The sequence below is a fragment of the Schistocerca piceifrons genome, chromosome 4, assembly GCF_021461385.2.
Source record: "Schistocerca piceifrons isolate TAMUIC-IGC-003096 chromosome 4, iqSchPice1.1, whole genome shotgun sequence".
Lineage (NCBI taxonomy): Eukaryota > Metazoa > Arthropoda > Insecta > Orthoptera > Acrididae > Schistocerca > Schistocerca piceifrons.
This window is the reverse complement of record NC_060141.1, coordinates 249117887-249143693: the sequence shown is the minus strand read 5'-3', so window position 1 is coordinate 249143693 and position 25807 is coordinate 249117887. Positions and strand designations below refer to the sequence as shown.

The window sequence follows — 25807 nt, the reverse complement described above, 5'->3', positions numbered from 1 at the left end:
GTTGGCACAGTGACTATGCAGAACTCATATTCAGCAGGATGGCAGGGCATATCCCTATCCAGAGTTGGGTTCCTTAGGATTCCACTGAGTTGCTTTATGTGACAATCATTTGGGCCTTTAAAAGGGCACAGTTGATTTTCTTTCGTATCACTTCCCAAACCAAGCTTGTTTCAAATGACGTCTTTCGTGACCCCATTCTTCTTTGCCTGAGAAATGAGTTGAGGTTTTCAGTGAAAATTATTTCAGTATTCATGAAGAAACCTTCTATAGTGTTAGTCTTTCAACTGTTATGCACCGTATCATACTATAAAATTTTTCTAATCTCTGAGGAGAACTGATTAACACCACTTCCTGTTGATACATTCCCTGTTGTATTTTGTCGTGGGAATTTCTAGCTGTTTGTTTAAAGACTCCGCGAAAAAAGCTATCTGGCAATATGTCAACAAGTGTCCATGAAAAAAATCAACAATTCTGTATACTTTCTTGTATTTCTACACATTTTACTTGTTGTAACTTTTGTTTCCTCTCCCACACCTCGTCCCACAACAGCTGTAAAGGTTTCTGCACTTGGAAAGTGGAAATACGTTAAGTAAAATATTGCGTGTGTGCTTTGCCTTCTGTACTCATTCACTGATGAGAAATTTCACTTGTGTGGTACACATACTATGGGGTGGTCCATTGATCGTGACCGGGCCAAATATCTCACGAAATAAACGTCAAACGGAAAACTACAAAGAACGAAACTTGTCTAGCTTGAAGGGGGAAACCAGATGGCACTATGGTTGGCCCGCTAGGTGGCGCTGCCATAGGTCAAATGGATACCAACTGCATTCTTAAAAATAGGAACCTTCATTTTTTATTATATATTCGTGTAGTACGTAAAGAAATGTGAATGTTTTAGTTGGACCACTTTTTCCGCTTTGTGATAGATGGCGCTGTAATAGTCACAAACATATGGCTCACAATTTTAGACGAACATTTGGTAACAGGTAGTTTTTTAAAGTAAAATACAGAACGTAGGTACGTTTGAACATTTTATTTCGGTTGTTCCAGTGTGATACATGCACCTTTGTGAACTTATCATTTCTGAGAAATACCTGTAAATACCACATTAATGCAATAAATACTCAAACTGATGTCTGTCAACCTCAATGCGTTTGGCAATACATATAACGACATTCCTCTCAACAGCGAGTAGTCTTCCGTAATGTTCGCACATCCATTGACAATGCACTGACGCACGTTTTCAGGCGTTGTCGGTGGATCATGATAGCAAATATCCTTCAACTTACCCCACAGAAAGAAATCTGGGGACGTCAGATCTGGTGACAGTGCAGGCCATGGTGCTTCGACGACCAATCCACCTGTCATGAAATATGCTATTCAATACCACTTCAACCGCATGCGAGCTATGTGCTGGACCTCCATCATGTTGGAAGTACATCACCATTCTGTTATGGAGTGAAACATCTTGTTGTAACATTGGTCGAACATTAAGTAGGATATCAGCATACATTGCACCATTTAGATTGCCATTGATAAAATGGGGGCCAATTATCCTTCCTCCCATAATGCTGCACCATACATTAACCCGCCAAGGTCGCTGATGTTCCACTTGTCGCAGCCATCGTGGATTTTCCGTTGCCCAGTAGTGCATATTATGCCGGTTTATGTTACCGCTGTTGGTGAATGACACTTCATCGCTAAATAGAACGCGTGCAAAAAATCTGTCATCGTCCCGTAATTTCTCTTGTGCCCAGTGGCAGAATTGTACATGACGTTCAAAGTGGTCGCCATGCAATTCCTGGTGCATAGAAATATCGTATGGGTGCAATCGATGTTGATGTAGCATTCTCAACACGACTTTTTTGAGATTCCTGATTTTTGCGCAATTTGTCTGCTACTGATGTGCGGATTAGCCATGACAGCAGCAAAAACACCTACTTGGGCATCATCATTTGTTGGAGGTCGTGGTTGACGTTTCACATGTGGCTGAACACTCTGTTTCCTTAAATAACGTACCTATCTGGCGAACGGTCCGGACACTTGGACGATGTCATCCAGGGTACCGAGCAGCATTCATAGCACATGCCCATTAGCTATTTTGATCACAATAGCCATACATCAATATGATATCTACCTTTTCCACAAGTGGTAAACGGTCCATTTTAACACTGGTAATGTATCACAAAGCAAATACCATCCGCACTGGTGGAATGTTAAGTGATAGCACGTACTTATACGTTTGCGACTATTACAGTGCCATCTATCACAAAGCGAAAAAAGTGGTCCAACTAAAACATTCATATTTATTTACATACTACACAAATATGTAATAAAAAATGGGGGTTCCTATTTTTAAAAAATGCAGTTGATATCCGTTTGACCTATGACAGCACCAACTAGTGGACCAACCATAGCACCATCTGGATTCCCCCTTCAAGCTAGACGAGTTTCGCTCTTTGTAGTTTCTTCGTTTGACGCTTATTTCGTGAGATATTTGGCCCGGTCACTATCAATGGACCACCCTGTATAATTCCCAAGCAACATTGTGATAGATTATATGGGAGTATAAATCTTTATTCACTATGTGCAATTATTATTATTATTATTATTATTATTAGTAGTAGTAGTAGTAGTAGTAGTAGTAATGGTAGCGGTAGTGGCAGCACTACAATTTTTTGAAGTTGTTTTATTCTCATGTTGTCTACAGCAGTGACAGTGGCAGAGATGTGACAATGAGCAGCTCAATTAAAGGCAGGCGCCGCTCGCCAGTGGCTGCGAGTGGTACTGGCAGTGGAAGCACTCGCCGTGGGGGCTCTGATGGGGGTATGCCTGCTGCTGCAGCTGCTGTGGGTGCAAGCACCAGCCCACAACCTTTTGCAGTTACATCTGATGATACATCAGCTGCCCTGACACCATCTCATCACCATGATGAGGAGACGGTCAGTAACATGATGTCTGCTTTTTATTAACATCTTAAAGTAAAATTTATAGTTTTTCAGATTATTTATCAAAGAAAACTCTGCAACATTAAGACAAAAAATAATTGATCAATTGATATGTATCTGTCCCTGAAGACACATTGGTGTAAACACTGATGTTACGTTACAGGCACAGTATCTTCTGTCAGCCAAAACATACTCATGTTTTGTCAGCATTTACTTTCTCTCTTTTAAAAGATAAGATAGGAATTACACCTGCAGTAATGTTTTAGTATTTATATTGCAATATGGCAGTCGGTGATGTATCCATGCCTCATTTCTATGGGAATTCACATGGTGTACAGCCGAATGGAAAAACTGGTAGAAGCCGATCTCAGGGAAGATCATTTTGGATTCCGTAGAAATATTGGAACACGTGAGGCAATACTGATCTTAGAAGAAAGATTAAGGAAAGGCAAACCGACGTTTCTAGAATTTGTAGACTTGGAGAAAGCTTTTGACAATGTTGACTAGAATACTCTCTTTCAAATTCTAAAGGTGGCAGGGGTAAAATACAGGGAGCGAAAGGCTATTTACAATTTGTGCAGAAATCAGATGCCAGTTATAAGAGTTGAGTGGTATGAAAGAGAAGCAGTGGTTGGGAAGGGAGTGAGACAGGGTTGTAGCCTATCCCCGATGTTATTCAATCTGTATATTGAGCAAGCAATAAAGGAAACAAATGAAAAGTTTGGAGTAGGTATTAAAATCCATGGAGAAGAAATAAAAACTTTAGAGGTTCGCCGATGACATTGTGATTCTGTCAGAGACAGCAAAGGACTTGGAAGAGCAGTTGAATGGAATGGATAGTGTCTTGAAATGAGGGTATAAGATGAATATCAACAAAAGCAAAATGAGGATAATGGAATGTAGTCAAATTAAGTCAGGTGATGCTGAGGGAATTAGATTAGGAAATGACACACTTAAAGTAGTAGATGAGTTTTGCTATTTGGGGAGCAAAATAACTGATGATGGCTGAAGTAGAGAAGATATAAAATGTAGACTGGCAATGGCAAGGAAAGCGTTTCTGAACAAGAGAAATTTGTTAACATTGAGTATAGATTTAAGCGTCAGGAAGTCGTTTCTGAAAGTATTTGTATGGTGTGTAGCCATGTATGGAAGTGAAACATGGACAATAAATAGTTTGGACAAGAAGAGAATAGAAGCTTTCGAAATTTGGTGCTACAGAAGATTGCTGAAGATTAGATGGGTAGATCACATAACTAATGAGGAGGTTTTGAACAGAATTGTGGAGAAGAGGAGTTTGTGGCACAATTTGACAAGAAGAAGGGACAGGTTGGTAGGACATGTTCTGAGTCATCAAGGGATCACAAATTTAGCATTGGAGGGCAGCGTGGTGGATAAAAATCGTAGAGGGAGACCAAGAGGTGAATACACTAAGCAGATTCAGAAAGATGTAGGTTGCAGTAAGCACTGGGAGATGAAGCAGCTTGCACAGGATAGGGTAGCATGGAGAGCTGCATCAAATCGGTCTCAGGACTGAAGACAACAACAACAACAACAACAACAGAGGTTTTTAATGATATGATTGGACAAAGTGCAAAATTCTCTCTTCTACTTACTGTCTCTTGCTGTTCCAAACTTTGTAAGATACAGTGCAGGACAGGCTTCTCCGATACACAACGTGTGATAAGACTGGCTTCTATTGCAGATGATTTTATAAGTTAATTATTTTGTAAGTGAAGAGGTGTTTGGTGTCTATCAGGTTGAAGAGAGAACAGGGGCATTGATGAAAAAATTCTCCCAGAATGATCATTTTCTATTGGTGATTGTGATTTTAAAAATAATTTTTATCTTTGAATTTTTTATTTAAAATGAAGTAGAATGAAATGTTTTAACCTTGAATCTGAATAACTTGACCAATACAGGGATACAAAGTGATTTGTTGCTGTTATGAACAACACCAAGCAGTCCAAGTACATGTTGATCTTTTTTTCTATTATACCCATTGGAACTTCCAGAAAAACTTTCTTGGTATTTCAAAATTTGGAATTCCTTATGCAGAGCCTATGTCTGTCTGTAATCGACCATTGGAACATCATAAGTTCATCATATTTGCAGTTACTGCATATTTTATAAATTGATTAAAAACAGTCTTAAGAACAATAAAATATTTATTTGCCGTGGTTAGCAATTTTGGTCATAATGTGACCATCTTCAGACCGTTTATACCACAATGACTGGTGGTGACAGTGAACGGAGTAGATATCATGACCCCATGAATTTTGACTAAGCAGTTGACATTCGTGGAGTCGTAACACCATCTCTGTTCATCCCACCGCCTACCATCATGGTATAAATTGTCTGAAGATGGTAGCATTCTGACCAAAACTGTGGTAACAATTGCAAATTAATATTTTATTGTAGTCAAGACTGTTTTAATCTATTTTTTAAGTATTTTAGCTGCTACAGATGGAGAAAACGGAAGGATTTGCCACAAGCCAGACAGATTTTTTTTTTTTTCCCAGAAGAAATGTTCTAAAAATTGCTAGTTACTGTAGATCTACTCCATTACAGTTTTATATTTTGCCTTTATTACAAATATATTGCTGTTGTTTTTCAGTTTTATTGTGTTAAAGTCCTTCCTTCACTATGTTTTCTTACATAAGTCAGTATCTTTTCTTTTGAACTACCTCAAAGTTTAGGCACAGCAAGGTGACACATTGGTTAATACATTGGACTTGGATTTATGATGACAGTGGTTCAAATTTCCATCAGTCCTTCCAGATTTAGGATTTCCATGGTTTCCTTAAAATTACTTAAGATAAATGGTGGATAGTTGGTTTTTAAAAAGTCCCAATCGATTTTCTTGCTTATAATTTAACAGTCCTCATTTTTGCTTAATCTCGAATTACATAACTGACAGGACATTAAACCTTCTCATACCCCATAGTCCAACCTGTTGAGGAGAACTTCTCAACCTGCATGACTGAGGATCTTACTTGAGATCAGTCGCTTGCCTCTATCAAGTTCAAATTTGATGCTTGTTGTCTTCTACTGCAGTGTTTGAAACTACTACTCTCTATGCTCATTCTTGACCTTTTGACCTTCTCCCAGTGTGCTTCCTACAGATTTTTGATTAAGAATACATGCATCCAAATCAATGGTCTGTTGTCTGCATCTCATTTAATTTAGATTGTGACACATAATTTCAGTCAACTAAGCTTTGCTGCCCTTTATAACAGTTTTATTTTTTCTGTTTTGTACACTTCATATCTCACCAGCTTTTTATCCTGTGCTACTGGACATATGTGAGCATTGCTTCCTTGGCTGTAGGATGTTTCAGTAGAAATTTCTGGATGTGTGACCATGTCATAATGACAAAAGTTCCAATCTTTCGAGTTTAGAAGGTAAATGTTAAACTAAGTGTCATATTCCAAATCCTGTCATAATTTGTGGAGGAACTGACTAGGGAAAAATACAGTGTCAGGTGGACATATAGCCAGTATTACAACACTAACAAAGTCAGGGATGCTAAAATACACAGAAAATACCATCAGCTGTATATAGTTGTAGCAAATAAGATCAGATGCCAATGCAGATTATTCTATGTTGATGAGGCAGGCTGATGTCTTATTATGAATATCACATATGGTGTAGATAACAGACAAAGTCATTAGTGACAGAACACAAAGTGCTTCAGGAATACACAGTTTTGGGAAGTTTATGCACTAAGAGCTAGATCAGAAAGGCACTTGGAATGGTCAAAAAGGCAATTGGAATGATCAAGCACTCAGTTAACATGATCTGCAATAATGGTTGTGAGCTATCATCTCCATGGCTTCCAGAATTAGCCTACCTGTCTTTAGATAAGGCTTCCATGGGCACCACATCAGGCAAGGTTGAATTCATCACACTTGAAAGAGCATGACACACCAATATTTCTCAGTTGTGACCGGGTATAGCAAGAACCATGGACCTTACTGTTTGGTGGGGAGGCTTGCGTGCCTCAGCAATATGGATAACAGTTCCGTAGGTGCAACCACAATGGAGGGGTATCTGTTGAGATGCCAGACAAATGTGTGGTTACTGAACAGGGGCAGCAGCCTTTTCAGTAGTTGCAGGGGCAACAGTCTGGATGATTCACTGATCTGGCCTTGTAACATCAACCAAAACGGCCTTGCTGTGCTGGTACTGTGAACACCTGAAAGTATGGGGAAACCACAGTTGCAATGTTTCCCAAGAGCATGCACCTTAACTGCATGGTTAAATGATAATGGCATCCTCTAGGGTAAAATATTCTGGAGGTAAAATAATTCCCCATTTGGATCTCTGGGTGGGGACTACTCAGGAAGGACGTCTTTATGAGGAGAAACAAAACTGGTGTTCTACAGATTGGAGTGTGGAATGTCAGATCCCTTAATCGGGCAGGTAGGTTATAAAATTTAAAAATGGAAATGGATAGGTTAAAGTTAGTTATAGTGGGGATTAGTGAAGTTCGGTGGCAGGAGAATCAAGGCTTCTGGTCAGGTGAATACAGGGTTATAATTACAAAATCAAATATGGGTAAGTCAGGAGTAGGTTTAATAATGAATTAAAATAGGAACACGGATAAGCTACTATGAACAGCATAGTAAATGCATTATTGTAGCCAAGATAGACAAGAAGCCCACACCTACCACAGTAAAAACGCAAACTCCGCCCACAGGCCCTGGCGGACCTAGTGGTATTGACTGGCCACCGTGTCGTCCTCAGCTCACAGGTGTCACCTGATGCGGATTTGTAGAGGAATGTGGTCAGCACACCGCTCTCCTGGCTGTATGCCAGCTTCCAAGACGAGCCGCTATTTCTCAATCAAGTAACTCCTCAGTTTGCCTCACAAGGGCTGAGTGCACCCCGCTTGCCAACAGCACTCGGCAGACCAGAGGGTCACCCATCCAAGTGCTAGCCCAGCCTGACAGTGCTTAACTTCGGTGATCTGTTGCCAATGTGGCCAGGCCATTGGCTACACCTACCACAGTAGTACAAGTTTATATGCCAACTAGCTCTGCAGATGATAAAGAGATTGAAGAAATCTGTTATGTGATAAAAGAAATTATTCAGATAGTTAAGGGAGACAAAAATTTAATAGTCATGGGGGACTGGAATTCAATAGTAGGAAAACAAAGAGAAGGAATAGTAGTAGGTGAATATGGACTGGTGTTAAGGAATGGAGGAGGAAGCCAACTGGTAGAATTTTGTACAGAGCGTAACTTAATCATAACTAAAACTTGCTTTAAGAATAATGAAAGAAGGTTGTACACATGTAAGAGGCCTGGCGATACTGGAAGGTTTCAGCTAGATTATATAATGATAGGGCAGAGATTTCGGAACCAGGTTTTAAATTGTAAGAGATTTCCAGGGGCAGATGTGGACAATGACCACAATTTATTGGTTATGAACTGTTGATTGACAAGAATAGGGGAAAGAAATACAGTAGAACAAGAATGGGTAGCTTTGATTGATGAAATAGTGAAGGCAGCAGAGGATCAAGTTGGTAAAAATATGAGGGTTAGCAGAAATCCTTGGGTAACAGAAGAGATATTGAATTTAATTGATGAAACGAGAAAATATAAAAATGCAATAAATGAAGCAGGCAAAAAGGAATGCAAACATCTCAAAAATGAGATCAACAGGAAGTGCAAAATGGTTAAGCAGTGATGGCTAGAGGACAAATCTAAGGATGTAGAAGCAGATAACACTAGTGGTAGGATACCATATTTACTCGAATCTAAGCCACACTCGAATCTAAAGCCGCACCTGAAAAATAAGACTCGAAATCAAGGAAAAAAAAAATTTCCCGAATCTAAGCCGCACCTGAAATTTGAGACTCGAAATTCAAGGGAAGAGAAAAAAATTAGGCCGCACCTCCAAATTGAAACAAAGTTGGTCCATTGTGATATGAGACACAATTTAGGTCGAATGAATGACGATACAGCTATAGTAGTTTGGTTCGAGTCGTAAGCTTAGCAGTTACGCTTTACCAGGTAGCCACTGCTATGCGTCAGGCGCTCCGTCCGTATTTATACGGGTACCCTTCCTTTTTCGTGTGCTTCGTCTGGTTTGAATTGATTGCTTATTTTTCTTTGATCTGATAAGAGCTATTCTCTTTGTTATAGGCGTTTACGTCACTCTAAAATGAAACTGCATTATTTTAATGTGTCATGCATTGTTTGTCGCATTCCGATAATGAGTGTTTACGACCTGTCACCACTCGCGGCATGGCTTGCTCTTGTGTGCACTACTGCCGCTTATGAAAAAAAAAAAAAAAAAAAAAAAAAAAAAGAGAGAGAGAGAAATTGTCTCGCTAGCGAAACAATGGCAAGAGACTGCTATTTGTTGTTACTTACACTGCTGCTTTCTTTAATAAAGATCAACAAGGAGCAAATAATAGACTGCGTATGACAGAAGATGCTAGCAACGAGAGTTTAGCGAAAAATTTTCTCCGTTTGAAAATCTTTGCAGACGCCTCTTTAGTACATCGCATTCTGTAAAGAAATTAGTCATCTTAGATTTAAAAATCTTGTCAATTGCCGTGCTTCATTTCTGACTGTGTCACTATTAGGCATAAGAATAACACGAATATAAACATGACATGATATGTTTATTCTTCCGCGTTTGCTGTTGTCTCACTCTAGTTTCGTAGTTTATTAGGCAGACAGGATTTAAATGAGATAGCAGCAAACACGAAAGAGTACATGGCAAAATGTTTATATTCGTATTATTCTTATGGTGAAGAGAATACTGCATGTGATTCACAATTCATGAAAGTTCCTATCAGCAACCATCTCTTCTCATAGGTAGGTAGGAAAAAAATCAGGATGTAGAGTTGGCCATATTGACAAACGTCCCAAACAGTCATGCCAGTCGGATTTTCGTAGTACTTTGAAATGCTGCTGCATTCAAAGATGAACAATACGGAATTTGTATTTATTTCGTTGGATAATGTATGAAAATGCAGTGGGCGAAACTCGGGGCGGAGAAAAAACTCGTCTTCGACCCTTTTTTTAAATTTATTTACTGACGCAGAGGTTTTGGCACCAGTATTTATCTTTGTGCCTGCAAAGTATGCCTGTGTGGCGCTACATATATTCGACGGCAGAAGTTAGATGTGGCGGCGCCTACCAATATCTTTCAGAATTTCCACTTACTTTGCACTCGATTCTAAGCTGCCGGCGGTTTTTTGGATTACAAAAACCGGAAAAAAAGTGCGGCTTAGATTCGAGTAAATACGGTAGATACTGCCTACAGGAAAATTAAAGAGATCTTTGGAGAAAAGAACATGAATATCAAGAATATGAATATCAAGTGCACAGATGGAAAACCAATCCTATGCAAAGAAGGGAAAGCAGATAGGTGGAAGGAGTATATAGAGAGTTTATACAAGGGTGATGTACTTGAGGGCAGTATTATGGAAATGGAAAAGGACGTAGATGAAGATGAAATGGGAGATACGATACTGCGTGAAGAATTTGACAGAGTGCTGAAATACCTAAGTCAAAACAAGGCCCTGGGAGTAGACATTATAACATTAGAAATACTGATAGCTGTGGGAGAGGTAGCCATGACAAAACTCTTTCATCTGGTGAGCAAGATATGAGACAGGTGATATACTCTCAGACTTTTAGAAGAATATAATAATTCCAATCCCAAGGAAAGAAGGTGTTGACAGGTGTGAAAATTACTGAACTATCAGTTTAATAAGTCACAGTTCCAAAATACTAACATGAATTCTTTATGGATGAATGGAAAAACTAATAGAAGCTGACCTTGGGAGACCCTACCACTTATCTTCAGAGATGGGCTAAAGAAAGGTAAACCAGCATTTCTAGCATTTGTAGACTTAGAGAAAGCTATTGACAATGTTGACTGGAATACTCTCTTTCAAATTCTGAATGTGGCAGGGGTAAAATACAGGGAGCCAAAGGCTATTTAAAACTTGTACAGAAACCAGATGGAAGTTATAAGAGTCGAGGGGTATGAAAGGGAAGCAGTGGTTGGGAAGAGAGTGAGACAGAGTTGTAGCCTATCCCCGATGTTATTCAATCTATACATTGAGCAAGCAGTAAAGGAAACAAAAGAAAAATTTGGAGTAGGAATTAAAATCCTCAGAGAAGAAATAAAAACTTTGAGGTTTGCCAGCAACATTGTAATTCTGTCAGAGACAGCAAAGAACCTGGAAGAGCAGCTGAACGGGATGGACAGTGTCTTGAAAGGAGGATGTAAGATGAACATCAACAAAAGCAAAACGAGGATAATGGGATGTAGTATAATTAAATCAGGTGATGCTGAGGGAGTCAGATTAGGAAATGAAGCACCTAAAGTAGTAGATGAGTTTCGCTGTTTGGGAAGCAAAATAACTGATGTTGGTCGAAGTACAGAGGATATAAAATGTAGACTGGCAATGGCAAGGAAAGCATTTCTGAAGAAGAGAAATTTGTTAACATTGTATATAGGTTTGAGTGTTAGGAAGTCTTTTCTGAAGGTATATGTATGGAAATGAAACATGGATGATAAACATGTAGACGAGAAGAGAATAGAAGCTTTCTAAACGTGGTGCTACAGAAGAAGATGGATAGATCAGGTAACTAATGAGTAGGTACTGAGTAGAATTGGGGAAAAGAAGAATTTGTGGCACAACTTGACTGGAAGATGGGATCGGTTGGTAGGAAATGTTCTGAGACATCAAGGGATTACCAATTTGGCATTGGAGGGAAGCATGGAGAGTAAAAATCATGGAGGGAGATGAAGAGATGAATACAATAAGCAGATTCTGAAGGATATAGGTTGCAGTAGTTATTCGGGTATGAAGAGGCTCGCACAGGATAGAGTAGCGGGGGGAGCTGCATCAAACCAGTCTCTGGACTGAAGACTGCAACAACAACAACAACGACAAAAATAACAACATAGCAGGAGCATTGCTACATTGATGTAGCTGCTTCCATTTATTTTTATACTATTAGCCAATTAAATCTCTTAAAAACTCTTTCTCCCCTGACAACATTACTTTAGTAGCTTCCTTGTCATATGGTGATGATTGTCATGGAGAGACAGTAATTACATTTATAACTGTACTGTAACTAGAACAGACGTCTTGATGGTGGTAACCTACAATAGAGGACAAAGCATTGAAACATAGGATACTGTAAGTGATGACAGATGCATAGGATTGTTGAAAGCTTCGCAAATTTCACATGTTGGTTAGTATGGTTTTAAGGACAAAATAATTAATTTTGAGACACACCCTTAGACACAATTCTTAATAAACAACTGCCTCAGTTTGAAAACAGTCATAATATTTTATTCATGTTCAATTTAAAATTGAAGTCCAAAATAAAAACTTGATGAAAAATCAAAATTATGTGTCTACCTGGCAGTGATAAATGGTAAAATGAAGACTTTGCTTATAATTGTTTGATAAGTACAATGATGCTTTAGAAAATTGGAGGAAAGTTGCAGAGATTCCAAAGATGTGGACGGAATCGAAACTTTCCAAAGATCAGAAATGTAAGAGTGAATAACGCAAATGCTCAACAAGATATGCACTATTAATAATTTGAAAAGGAAATAAGACAAAAGAGAAAAGAGAATACAAATGTAATGCCATTTTTATTGAGTGTAGAGGAATTTATATTCTTGTTGGTTTTATTATTATAAAGTTTTTGTACAACGACTGCTTGATGCCCATTTTTGACTGCTATATACCTTTAAGTTACTAAGTTGTGTAATAGTAGCAGAAAGGGTTGGAAGCACCTCAATAATACTGTCAGTCATAGTGTGAAAGAATGCCAATTGTGCTTAAAGGGGCAGCAAGAATAGGCATGAATGATGGTATCTGTTGTGGTGAGTTTCCTGTAAATAACAAAGTTAATTTTACCATTATACTAAACATGGTTTCAGGTCCAGAAAACTCAGTTCTTCATGTTGATTTTGTATTTCATATGTAAATTTAATTTTAGGGTAGAAGCAATTCAATGACCCACGAAGTGATTTGACGTTCTTCACATCTCCCTGTAATACAGTGACAGTATCACAACGTATCATCTGTAGAAATAAATGCTATTGGTTAGAGTGGGGTGGGAATTAAGAAAAATGTCAAGTAGAAATCTAGCAAGGCAATTCTCAATAGCAAAGCCTTCATCTTGGTGATATTGCTGACCATTGAAACTGAAGCAGTTATATAGCATTATGCTTCTGTGAAGGAGATATTGACATGGGCTAAACCAATAATATGTAATAGCAGGGGGGGAGAGCAAAAATAACCAGGATTTTTGTTATTTTGCATGTTTATTGAACTCTACATTCATAGTCCTTTTTCCCTTTCAAAGTATTATCCATATGCATTAATGATGCACTTGTTCCAACTCTTTTGCCACAGCTGAAAACAGTTCTGGAACTCGTGCTGCAGAATGCTTTTCAATGCTGTTGGTGTGTTTTCTTTGATGTCATTCACATCACTGAATATCTTTCCTTTCAGAGTTTGCTTCATTCATCTGGGGAGGGAGGGGGGGGGGGGGGGAGGGGCAAAGCCAGATCAGGTGAGCCCCCATTTCTCCAATGGTCTGGCTGTATTCATCGCATAACTGTTTGTCCCAGAGAAACGAACTCCTTGTGGACAATTTCATTGACATCAAATGACAAATAAACATTGTTTTCACACTATATCACACTTGACATTCTTTCTTGAGCCATGGTAATGTTTAAGTTTTCCACTGGCTGAATGCTTGGTTTGACTCTGGATCATAGCCATAGCACCAACTCTCATCCCCAGTCACAGTTCTTTTAAGAAAATTTGGGTTGTTCTGCACTTACAGTCTTCATGTTGTGGCAAACATTCATACGTTTTTCTCTTTGGTCATCTGTGAGCAAGCGAGGAACAAATTTTGCAGGCACCTTTCTCATGTGCAAATTTTTGGTTAAAATTTGCTAGACCATGCTCCACGACCCTTTAGTTTCCTCTGAGATTTGATCAATGGTCCCTGGATGGTCATCATTAATTGGATGTTTGATTTTGGCAGTGTTTCCATCATTTCTTCCTGTCGAAGGACAACTGGGGTGTGATGTGTCTTCAGTTGACATGTTGCCAGGTTAGAAATAAGAAACCCACTCGTAGACCTGCAATTTTCCCAAAGCTTCATCAGTAAATGCGTGCTGAAGCATCCCAGTAGTCTCAGCTACAGTTCTCCATAACAGAAAACACAGTTTCACACAAACTCTTTGCTCCTCCTTGTTGACCATGTCATTAATTGCCAAAAGGTTGAAATAGTAACACAAACTAAGAACACCACAAACTAACTACTTAATTCTGACTGATGCCAACTTATTACTGAGTGATGTAGGAGACCTCAAACTAAAACCACCTAGCAGCAGAATGCGTAACTACGAAGTGTGCATGTGCAACTGTTAAATTCCAGTTATTTTTGGGCCTCCTCTTGTATACTTCTTATACTTCATATAAATGAAGAACCAAGGTCTAAAGATTTATAACATCCCTAATTTTGTTGGCTTCTGAAGATGGCAAATTAATTTGTTGAAACTGGTAAAGCGTAATATATTTGCAACTGGCGACTGAATTTTATTCTAAAAGATATACAGCTCAGTTATTCTAAAAGATATACGGCTTCCAGCTGCTGGATTTATGAGTATATGCATAATTTTCCTCATATTGAAAGTTATGCATTCCCATCCTATGTTACTCATTCTCCTTCAAATCCTCTATTCCCCAAAGTTTTTATTTTCTCCACATAGCTGAATCTATACCTTCTCTAAAAGTTGGAGTTCCTTGTTGTTATTTTCTTTTTTTTTATGTTAACATTTTTAATCTTTTGCTTATCATATCTTATTTCATTACTCTGTTTTCCTTCCTTTTATTCCAAAAAATTTGACAATTAATAATTACATTGCTTTTTTGACTGGTTATGTGCAATCACTAAACATTCATATTGTGTAATATCATTTTCATTCAGCTGTTGTTTATAGATAGAAATAAAAATGATTAAAATGATGAATCAGCCAAAATTATGCATGTGTGTAAAAAATCCCTTTCTCAAAAATAACTATTGAAGTTTAAGCTTCTGGAACACAGTCCATTTCCAAAGTTAGAGTAGAAGGAAGGAAGTCTTGGAGGAGGTGACAGAGGATAGGATAATGTCAATCAGGATGTGTTGCTAAAGGTGAAGAACTTTCTACAAAGAGCAAATGGACACAACAAAGGAGGAAGATTGGAAAAAAAAGTAGTGACATTATTTCCTGGAGCCACCATAGACATAAATGTTATTGCTGTATTTGTTAGTGTTGCACATTTTTGACTATGTTGATAGAAGTCAGGAGTGGGAAAATAGAGATGTGTGCAGTGGTGTTACTAGCACTTCTTTTCCTGCTATTAAAGTTGAGGAGTGATGATATTGAAAATGCATTTGATATTCTAATGTGCCAGTGTATAATCTTACAGGAGCTGTACCATCCCTCTACATCAATGTTATCCAATGGTTCATCAGAACATGTAACAGCAGCACTGTCAGGTGATGAAGTTGATGGGCATAGTATGTCTGATCTCTCAAGAACAAGAGCTGCCATTGAACACATGCAGTCCAAGATTGGTCGGACAAAGGAAATGATTCGTGATGAACAAACAACGCGAGATGGTTTGTACCTATACAGTCTTAATTAACACCTACCTTTAAGGAGTAGATAGTATAACATGCTGATACAGACACACTTAGTAAACATAGGTTGAAGAGTTTGTCTTAAACTTTGTTTACCATTTTATAATTTGTATTACTCTGCCTCTTAGGGCTAGAATGTATAGGCATTTATGCATTTGTTTGTCTTACAGACAATGTAAATGAATATTTGAAACTAGCTGCCAATGCTGATAAGCACCAGCTACCAAGAATCAAGGCAGTCTTTGAGAAGAAGAATCAGAAATCAGCTCAGTCCATTTCACAACTGCAGAAAAAGTTGGAAAGTTATAATAAAAGGCTTCGAGAACTAGAGACGCATGGTCTTTCCAGCTCTCATAGGCAGCCACGGGAGGTGCTGCGTGACATGGGGCAGGGACTGAAGTAAGTTTGTCAACAGTGTCTCAATATAAGGTAGACTAACATAAATTCTGTAAAAAAATTCAGGGAGGACTAGAGTCTCTCTCTCTCTCTCTCTCTCTCTCTCTCTCTCTCTCTCTCTGTGTGTGTGTGTGTGTGTGTGTGTGTGTGTGTGTGTTTTTCTTACAATGGCACAGCCTGATTGATCTCTATATTGAGAAATTGCGATTGCCTGGGGCAGAAGAGAGTGGGAGAATCAGCTTAACGGTTTCTCTCTCCATTCATTGATCGTGTTGCCCAGCTCATTTGATATAATCAACTCCAGCTGCATTCATTCATTTACTTATATTGCAGTTAACAAGTCTGCAAAGATCTCAGACTTTTTTTTTAAATAATAGGAAGTGTTTTGCAGTAGTGTGCAGTCATTTTCTAGACTACAACCAATGGGTCAAAATCAATTCAGGTAAATCCATGTGCATTTATACTCCCCTCCCAAGATAAGTTTGTCATAACAGGGTGTTAGCTAACAGGTTGGAGGTGGGTACGAGACAAGTGTTAGCAACGATAGAAGTGTGGAGGATTATGGCATCAAAGAATGTGCTGTAGGACAATTCCCATCTATTTAACTTGGGTAAGCTGATGTTGAGGAGAGAATTTAGGTTCCACAGGATGTGAAGCAGTCCTTGAAGTTGAGCATGTTGTGCTCTCTATTGTGCTCTGCCGCAGAGTGGCCAACATTGTTCTTGGCCACAGTCCATTAGTGGCCATTCATTAATATGGCCCCATGTAAAATGCTGTGCAAAAGTTCAGCCATGTTGGTATGTGATGTCATTGCTTTCATTGGTAGCTTGTTGTCTGATACAGTAGGATATGTGTGTGACAGGACTGGAATAGGATGTCCTAGGTGGATGTATCAGACATGTCTTGCACTTGGGTATTCCACAGGGTTACAACCCATGTGACAACCTGTTAGGAGTAAGTGTGGTATAAGGAGGGAGCAGTCCCAGCTGTCAACCACCCTTTGTCCTCTCCCTCACTCCATCTTACAAAGCCTTGGCATGCCACCCCAGTCGAGCTGTAGCCGAGGGCAATGTAGTTGGCTGGGAAAATGTAACAGTGAGTGTGTATAAGTGTATGTGTGTATTATTACTTACCGGTGAAGGAAGTTTTTGTCCAAAACCTAGATATATTGTCAATCTTGTTTTTGTGGTTCTCAACTGCTGCGCAGTTTTGCTGACTGGTGAGAGGCTACTCCTTGCTGTTTCTTGAATAATGTTTTCTTTCTTTTGGTTTCCATTTCCTTCTTCTCTTTTCTCTTTTCCCTTTTCTTCTCCCTATCATTTGCCAAGTCAAAAAAAAGTTATTAAGTACTGCAGATTGAGGAAAATGAAGTGATAAGTACTCAACAGAAGTACCTGAATACACAGTATGAGTTTCCTTCTTGTGTGTGTGTGTGTGTGGTTTTTTTTAAAAAGCAGATATCTTTCCTATTCTTCTGACTCCCCAATTTAAACTAAAATATTAGTCAGTTTTTGTACTTCTTCAACTGAGATATGGTGTCAAATTTTCTTGAACAGTTCTTGTACAAGGGTGTTGTCATGCATTTCATCCCTACTTCTTGAGCAATTTGCAGATCTTCTATTCTTCTTTCACAAATTCTGCCAAAGTTAGTGTCATAGCAATCATCTTTCCACTAACAATATTCATTGTACACACTCTTCATTATTAATCTCCATGGCTTGTTTAACAACATTAAAATCTATTCCATGCTCAGACATCCTGTCACCACCTACAACTGTCAGCTCACAAAGTTGTGGAATCACTATGCCATCAACAATGTATTTAGATTCACCAATTTCAGCTTCCAATGATACTTGTTTCCTGGTGGGCTTATATGGTACTTCCATAGCTCCTAAAATTTTATACATGCTTCCTGGTAATTCAGGAGTATCTGCAGCTCTCTTAAAAAGTAGCCCATAAAAACTTCTTGCCATTAGACACCTGTCTTCCAGAATTTGAGAATTCTTCTCCACCCTTCTTTGCTCTAATGATAATACTGATAACTTTCTTCTTTGCTGTTCTAGCTTCTTTATAAAGTAATTCTTCTTGCTCCTCACTCGGACCTCTGGCTTGATCGTGATAACTTGCTTCTGCTTGAGCATCAACTCCTTGTTTATATGGTTTGTAGAAAGTAATGACCCTTTCTGCCAAGCTCTGAATCTGATCCTATTCCAAACTATTAATCATTCCCCCACACATAATTCATTTCTTGTCTCTGTTCGTTTGGTGGTCTTCGTTCATAAAATTGCTCTTGTGCCAGGTTTCATCTGCTATCATTATTATTCTCCTGCTTAGGTCTTTGATGAAATTCACTGTCTCTGTAACCATAAAATCTTTCTTGAAATTGTTGTCAGTGATTACACTGTTGTCTCTAGTTCTGCTTATGCACCTGTTTGTAATAATCTCACTCAGATCTGTAATGATTTCACTCAGATCTGTACTGTATAATAGTAGTAGTAGTAGTAGTAGTAGCAGTAGCAGTAGTAATAATAATAAAAATAAATTATTATTATTATTATTACTGCTGTGAGTCTCTAAAAGTTCTGTATCTCCTTTGTGTGTCATCACTTTCTGTTTGATGTAAAAACTGTCTCACCCAATCAACTTTATTGATAAGGGCTCTCATAACTGTCTTCATACTTTGGATTGTAGATGTCTCGTGACCCCATTTTATATCAATTATTGATAAAATTATTTAATTGGATAGATAAAAAATGTACTCACCAAGCAGTGGCAGAAAAGACTGTTGTGGTTGGCAAGCTTTCAAACCAGGCCTCCTCCTTCAGGCAGAAGGGTTGAAGGTGAAGGAAAAGGACTGGTGAGGTCTGGGAAAAGGGGTAGAGTTTGGGAAAGTCACCCAGAACCACAGGTCAGGGGAGACTTACCGTACAGGATGAGAAGGAAAGACTGATTGTTGGTCACTGCATTGGACGAGATTTGAAAACCTGAGAGCTTTGGGGTGGAAGACTGCCATTTGCTGTTTTAATTTCCTATATCTTTCATTGTCTTTTGCATCTATTTTTCACTGCACCCTCCCACCTCTGTTACGTACAATGCACTTAGCTTGTCACTCTTATTAACTCGTGCACGATGTTTTAGTAGTAATCTCTGTCTTGTGTATTACTCTGTCTTCCACCTTGAAGCTCTCAGGTTTTCAAATCTCATCTGATGCAGTCTCCAACAGTCAGTCTTTCCTTCTCATCCCGTATGGTAAGTATCCCCTGACTGATGGTTTTCGGTGACTTTCCTAAAATCTACCCCTTTTCCTAGACCTCTCCATCCTTTTCCTTCACACTTCTTTCTTCCCCTTCAACCCTTCTGCCTGAAGGAGGAGCCACTGGCTCCAAAAGCTTGCCAGTCACAACAGTCTTTTATGTGTGTGTTCTGCCACTGCTTGGCGAGTAGATTTCTTATCTATGTAGTTAAATAATTTTATGACATCAGCTATAGGTAAGTACCATTTCTTGCCTTATTCCTTTTCCAAGGATTCTGTTACTGTTGCATCTGCCTCTAGCTAGTATTTCTTATCATACTGCAGATTGATAATGCTATTCTGTGTACACATTGACAAACACTTCACAAAAAATGCAGTTTCATTCTAGGGTAAGTCTTGCTTTTTCATCTTGTTACATTCCCCAGTTGTATGCATCTCTGTCCATGCAAGTAACACCATACAAAACCGTGTCTGCCTCTGTCCATGCTGGTGGCAACACACTTCTAAAGCATCTAATAAATGTACATCTCATTTGGAGTTGAATCTGTTAGCAATATTCTGTAGGAAGTGCATCTGTCTTCACATTGCTTGACGCTGTTGATGTGCAACCAATATGTATGGTCAAATATGCAGCCTCAGTTCTTAGCCCAGTCACAAGGGCGACATGTAACATGTTATACTTGCTGAAGGTTACACACTTAGTGCCTTTTTTTTTTCACCAGCTCGTTAACCTGTGTAACATATGCTGTTAGCTCATCTTGCTTTAAGGCCACTTCCTGGACTTTGAAATCTGGACTTGTGATCTTTGTACACTGAATGTGTAAATATTTTCCACTGCAACAATGTGCTACTGATCTCACTGATGGTGTTGTTTACCTCGAAGGCCCTCTCATTGTGTTTCACATTCTACTCGTCCTTGAAATTTCTGTGGTTTTGTTCAATGTTACTGACAGCAATATTTTGGCTCTCTGATACATCTTTTCTCAGCTTATTAACTACTACTTGCTGATGCTAAATTATAATCTCCCTTTCTTTTTTAAACTACTTTGCAGTACTTGCCTACAATTTGCATTTCTTTCATAAATTTCTTTTAACTGTTCATAGTATATTCTTGACCTTTTTTTTTGCAAGACTGGCTTCACTCTGTAAACATACTTACATCATACTAGGGAAATCTCTACCATGGGGTTGTCCATTTTCACTTCCTGTTGCTTAATTTTTGATATTGGTGTGAATGAATGTTGCGTCAGTACTTCTAGTGTACTATTCATACCAAAATTAATTTGTGAATAACCATATTCCGAATAAACTGGATCTACAGACATTTCTTTCTTTGTGGCGACTTTAATTAATTCATCGCTTTCAATATTAGTCATCTTGCCCTTGTTATCCATCTTGTATTTGCTGCAACATGGCACACAAAGGAATCCTAGCTCAGCACAGAATAACGCTCAGTCTCTCATTATACTGATTGTAAATAAATGCAGCACACTAATTACACTGTATGTCATGCTTCACAGCAATGGAATACCATGAAATACTGTGCCATTCGCACAGGAATTAGGCGACACTTATTCTGTCTGGCCTTGGTAATGTTCTTGTTACTGGTGCATGACAAAATAATATACAATGCAAAGAGTAAAACCAAAACAGTCTGGGATGTCATTAAATAGGAACCAAGGAGACATAAAAAAGCATAATAATTTACTGATAAGAGAGTGGGATAAAATAATTGATTCACACCACTCAACAAAGTATGTGAATGACTGTTTTCGTAGGCCTAGCACCTGTAAATGATTGTGCTCTAATTACAATGCTTCTACTACCAAGAACAAAACATGAAGTCAGTAAAATGGTACAAAAAATTTAAAAAAAATGATAGGTGTAGACGAAGTACCAACATGTGTGCTGAAACAATGCATACAGAGTATAAGAGTTCTGCTCAAGAAATGTAATACAAAATGTAGAGACAACTTCTGACCTCGTTATGCTGCTGTCATCATTCTCAAAAACAATAGGATCAATTTTGAAAGACTGGTTAATGAATTACTTCAATAAATAAAACCTTCTAAGTGAATCTTAGTTTGGCTTCTGAAATGATAGCAATACAGAATGAGCTGTAGGACAGTTCACAAAATGAGTACTTGATGCTCTTGACAAGGATGAGTGTGCTGCAGCCATGTTATTAGACCTTTCTAAGGCTTGTGATACTGGTGTGCTTCTGGGTTTTCTGCCAAGTTGTTGTTTCAGTTTCACTTTAAATAATGCTCTGACTCCAACACTCAATTTATTAAAATCTCACCCACTAACACATCCACCAAAGTTAGAAGACACAGTAAGAATTTTGTTTCATAGAATCAGTGACAGCTCCAAAAAATAAGAGCATCAGATGGCCTAGTGGGCATCAGAAATAGAATTTGGCTACAAATAACAGTGAGAGACCAACAGTAGATCACAATCTGACTGGAGTCCAGGCAGCGAGAATATATAATGGCAAAACTTACAGCATCTGAAGAAGACAGCTGGGTCAGTTGTTGAAATATTGTGCATAAAATGAAAACAACAACTTCTCAGGAGAATACCTGGAAGCGCACCATTAATCAATTGTGACAAGAAAACTTGAGGGGTCACATAGCTCTTGATACTGTTGACTATAAGCTTCCACTAAATAAACTAGAATCATTAGGGAGTCAGAGTATCATATTGGGACCAATACTTTTTCTGATGCAGATAAGTGACTTTTCCAATAGCATTAGCTAGGGCTGGGCAGATGGTACTCGCGTCTGAACAGAATAGTGTGTTCCCAATGCTCTCAGGTGTGTTTGATGAACACTCATGTGACATTTGACTCGTGCAGAATGATTGCAAAGGGTAAGCAAAAAACTGCACACTAGCCACAAGGAGCAATTTTTTGTCCTGGTTAACTTTGACAGTTTCATGAAACACAGGTGGAATAGCATTAAATTGTGTCACTGCACAAATTCCTTTTGTATTTCAACAAATTGATTATAAAGAGTTCTTACACAGTTACTAGTATGTACAAATATATAAACATCTTGCTGATTTTTAAGTAAGGATAGCAAGGTGAAAATGTTGTCCCCAAACAGATCTTATTTGACTGAAGCCTGTACAACGTTTCATTTGTGTATAAGAGATCATAATGATGTAGCAAGTGGAATGCAAATGTGAATTTCAAACTGTGTTTACGTATTAGAATAACGAGTAAAAATGCTACCAAATTTTAATCAGTTTGCAAATTTAAAAAAAATTATTGTGGTAAACCGACTGTAACTGATATCGCAAGAATAAATTACAGCAGAAAGACCCAACTTGTGAGAGGGCTCTGTGTGGCAAACTTATAAAAATATTCTTGAAATATATTCAGCTTGAGTGCATTACTCATTTACTTTTTCTTTTGTATACTTTAAGTAAGTTTCCACTGGATTCTAAATCCATGTACGTTTTTTGAATGAACATGTTCAAACATACTTTCAGTATGGATATCAGAATTACACTAAAATGATTTACAGTTATTTTACAGAACATTTTTGATATACATTATTGATGAATGTTTTTCCACAAAGAATCTTCAGGTTGCTTATTCTGAGCGGAGGCCCCTTATGTGCTTCATACTGCGTTGGAAACACTCTGCTGTACTTGCCATGATGCAAAGGCATCTGCTGTTGAACTCCAACCACTGCATGCTGCCCAAGGCATACTTCAAACGAATAATGAAACAACACAAACATATATTTGTGCTGAGACTTATTATACGTATAAAAAATACGTATTGCCAAGCTATATTGTTTAAAGTGCGTAATCTTTAACGTAACACTAATAAACTACACATTCACTCATGTAAAGACAATAAGGGTACAGAAAACTTCACACCTGTGGCTATTGAGGAAAAAATGCCGAATTTAAGTATGAAAAGTTCCGTACCCTCACACTTGGAGGTAGTATCATTAGAGGTCACTAAATCACAGGATGAGCAAAAGGTCAAGAATTGGACAGAATCATGATTTCAGTTTTTTATTTACTTATTTATTATTATTAGTTGCCATTGTTACATTTGACCTGCACTCTAGAAGGTATTTCAATCCATATTTCACAGCTATTTTTATTATAAAATCCATAATGCATTAAAAATGCTAAGAGAGGTCATAGTATAGTACCAAAAAAAGTCGCTAGATCACTGGTCGATCGAAAGATTGAGCAGAATGTGAGATTTCTGAAGCTGTGATTTAAACTGGTTGAGCACTTAATTGTGCTTAAGCACAGCACTAGTGTCACTTGTGGCAAAAAATTCTGTTTGCAGATGACAGCACCATTGTAGTCACTGAGAAAACAAGTGAACTCCTTGCACAATTTCTTAGCATCAGTAACATGACATGGAACATTAAGAAAACAAATGCCATGAATTTCAGTTTGAAAAGGGAAAATGATGCTATAGACAGCATAGCAGACACAATTTGTAGGACTGAATAGTGATTCGTGTTTGAAGTGGTGTGAACTCTCAAAGATACTAGCAGACATAATGTCATCAACATGTTATGCCCGTAGTCTTGTCATCAGTGTGCAGCAGTCTGTGTCTTTGTGTTACATACTGTTCACTCTGTTATTAACTATGGACTTCTTTTCTGGGGAACAAAATATGAGCAACAATGTCCAGACTGAAAAAAAGCATCACAAGGATCATAACCAATAGTTATTGTTAAAAAAACCAAGGTTCTTGCAAGGATCTGTTTGAAACACTGGAAACTTTGACTGTGCTTCGTGAGTACATTTACCAATCGATACTTGCAGCTCAAACACGTCTGTTCATGATCATGGAACAAAACCTAGACTGAACGTACATTTAGCATTAAAAAGTAAAGATAACTCAAAACAGCATTTTTTACCAAGGAGTAATGCTATACAGTAAATTACCAAAGGATATTGAAGAGATTACTAAAATGAACTTACTTTAAAAACCTGTTGAAAAGTACCTGTTAAACATGACTTTCTGTACAGTGAAGGAGTACTTAATAACACAAAGTAGCATTTTTTTCCCCCACTGAAAACCTGACTCCCGAGGCTGCGCAAAGTATAATACTAACTCCTTAACCTCTTTCTAAGCCTAACATCTCACTCATTATAGATGGATGCTGACTCAGTTCTCCAGGCTAGCAAATATGAAGTTGTGATACACGAAGTGGAAACCAAACATTGTCATCATGGTCCCCAATGTCAGCTGATAGTGTGTGTTGTGTTAACTTATGAAGCAAAAATGTGTATAGTGTATGCAGTGACCAGTAGTGAGAAATGAATGAACAGTATAGCACTAACTGACCTTTTACATTATTAAATAACTTCATTGCAAAACAGTATTGTACAATAGGGAGGATGGAGGTCCCAGGTTTCATCTGACCAGCTTGATTTTGGTTTACTGTGCTTTGCTTAAATTACTTCAGGCATCTGTTGGCTTGGTTGCTACTACACGGCCAGGGCCAACTACCCGTCCTCGTCAAACTGGACCTGTATGCATATGAATGCCTGTATGTATGAATTGTGTAATTGTTGTTATTAAATTGTAATACCAAGGCATGTCCTTATCAAAGTGATGTACAGGTAAATAAAACTGCTGTTTTTGTTTGTTGCTATCTGTTGTTTTGTAACACCTCTGCTCAATGTTCACTTTTATTTCAATATAAAAAATTATGAATGGAGTCACACAGTGTCACAGGTAGAACTCCTTTTTTACTTCTTTAAATAATTAAAAGCTTCATTCAAGTTTATGGCAGTTGGATGTGTGAAAAGGGTTTTTTACGTAAGTACACAGGTAGCTGTTAAACTGAACCATGCACGCTTCAGCCTATATGTGTATGGAAAAATTGTCACAAAATTTTAACCCTGGATAGCTGATGCCAGTAGGAGACAAAATTACTACTGTTGTGTTGGTTGAAAATGCACTATTTTTAAACTATAGAAACTTGGTGCCATGCGCTCCGATTGGCTGTACGTTGGTTGACGGGCAGCACTATGGTTGTTGGTTCACACATACAAACGTCCCTTGCCCCGTAACTGCCCCAACATCATATGAACATAGGTCGTATAGGTCTTGCTGTTTGTCTCCACCTCAAGTCAGAGGCATTAGCACATAAGCTTCACTTCGGGGCGTACACACACATCCCCTGCAATTTAGTGATAAAGGAAGCATGGTGGCACATTATTCGTTTGAAGAACGACGAGATGTGGTTTGTGTTTATGGACTACCTCCTCGACCTGCCGGGTCAAATTACCTTCACTTTTTGCAAGAAACTCTACCCGGCCTGCTGGAAGATTTTCCTCTGGACATACGGCTACGCATGTGGTCGCAGCATGATGGGGCACCCGCTCATAACAGTCGTGCTGTGCGCAGATATTTAAATGAACTCTTCAGCAGCTGGGTAATTGGCAGAGTTGCTCGAAGGACGTGGCCCCTGCGATCACCAGACCTCACGCCACCAGAATTTTTCCTGTGGGGATGCTTC

The 25807-nt window shown here is 38.4% G+C and overlaps 1 protein-coding gene across 4 annotated transcripts in view; it reads left to right on the top strand.

Annotated features, from left to right (window-relative positions):
- LOC124794778 (transmembrane and coiled-coil domains protein 2-like) overlaps positions 1-25807 on the top strand; it is a 189678-nt gene that overhangs the window by 59588 nt on the left and 104283 nt on the right. For all 4 annotated transcript variants that reach the window (XM_047258412.1, XM_047258414.1, XM_047258413.1 and 1 more), the window contains 3 exons: positions 2714-2945; positions 15433-15625; positions 15817-16045. In XM_047258412.1, coding sequence (XP_047114368.1) covers positions 2714-2945; positions 15433-15625; positions 15817-16045 — 654 coding nt within the window. The remainder of the gene's footprint in view (positions 1-2713; positions 2946-15432; positions 15626-15816; positions 16046-25807) is intronic.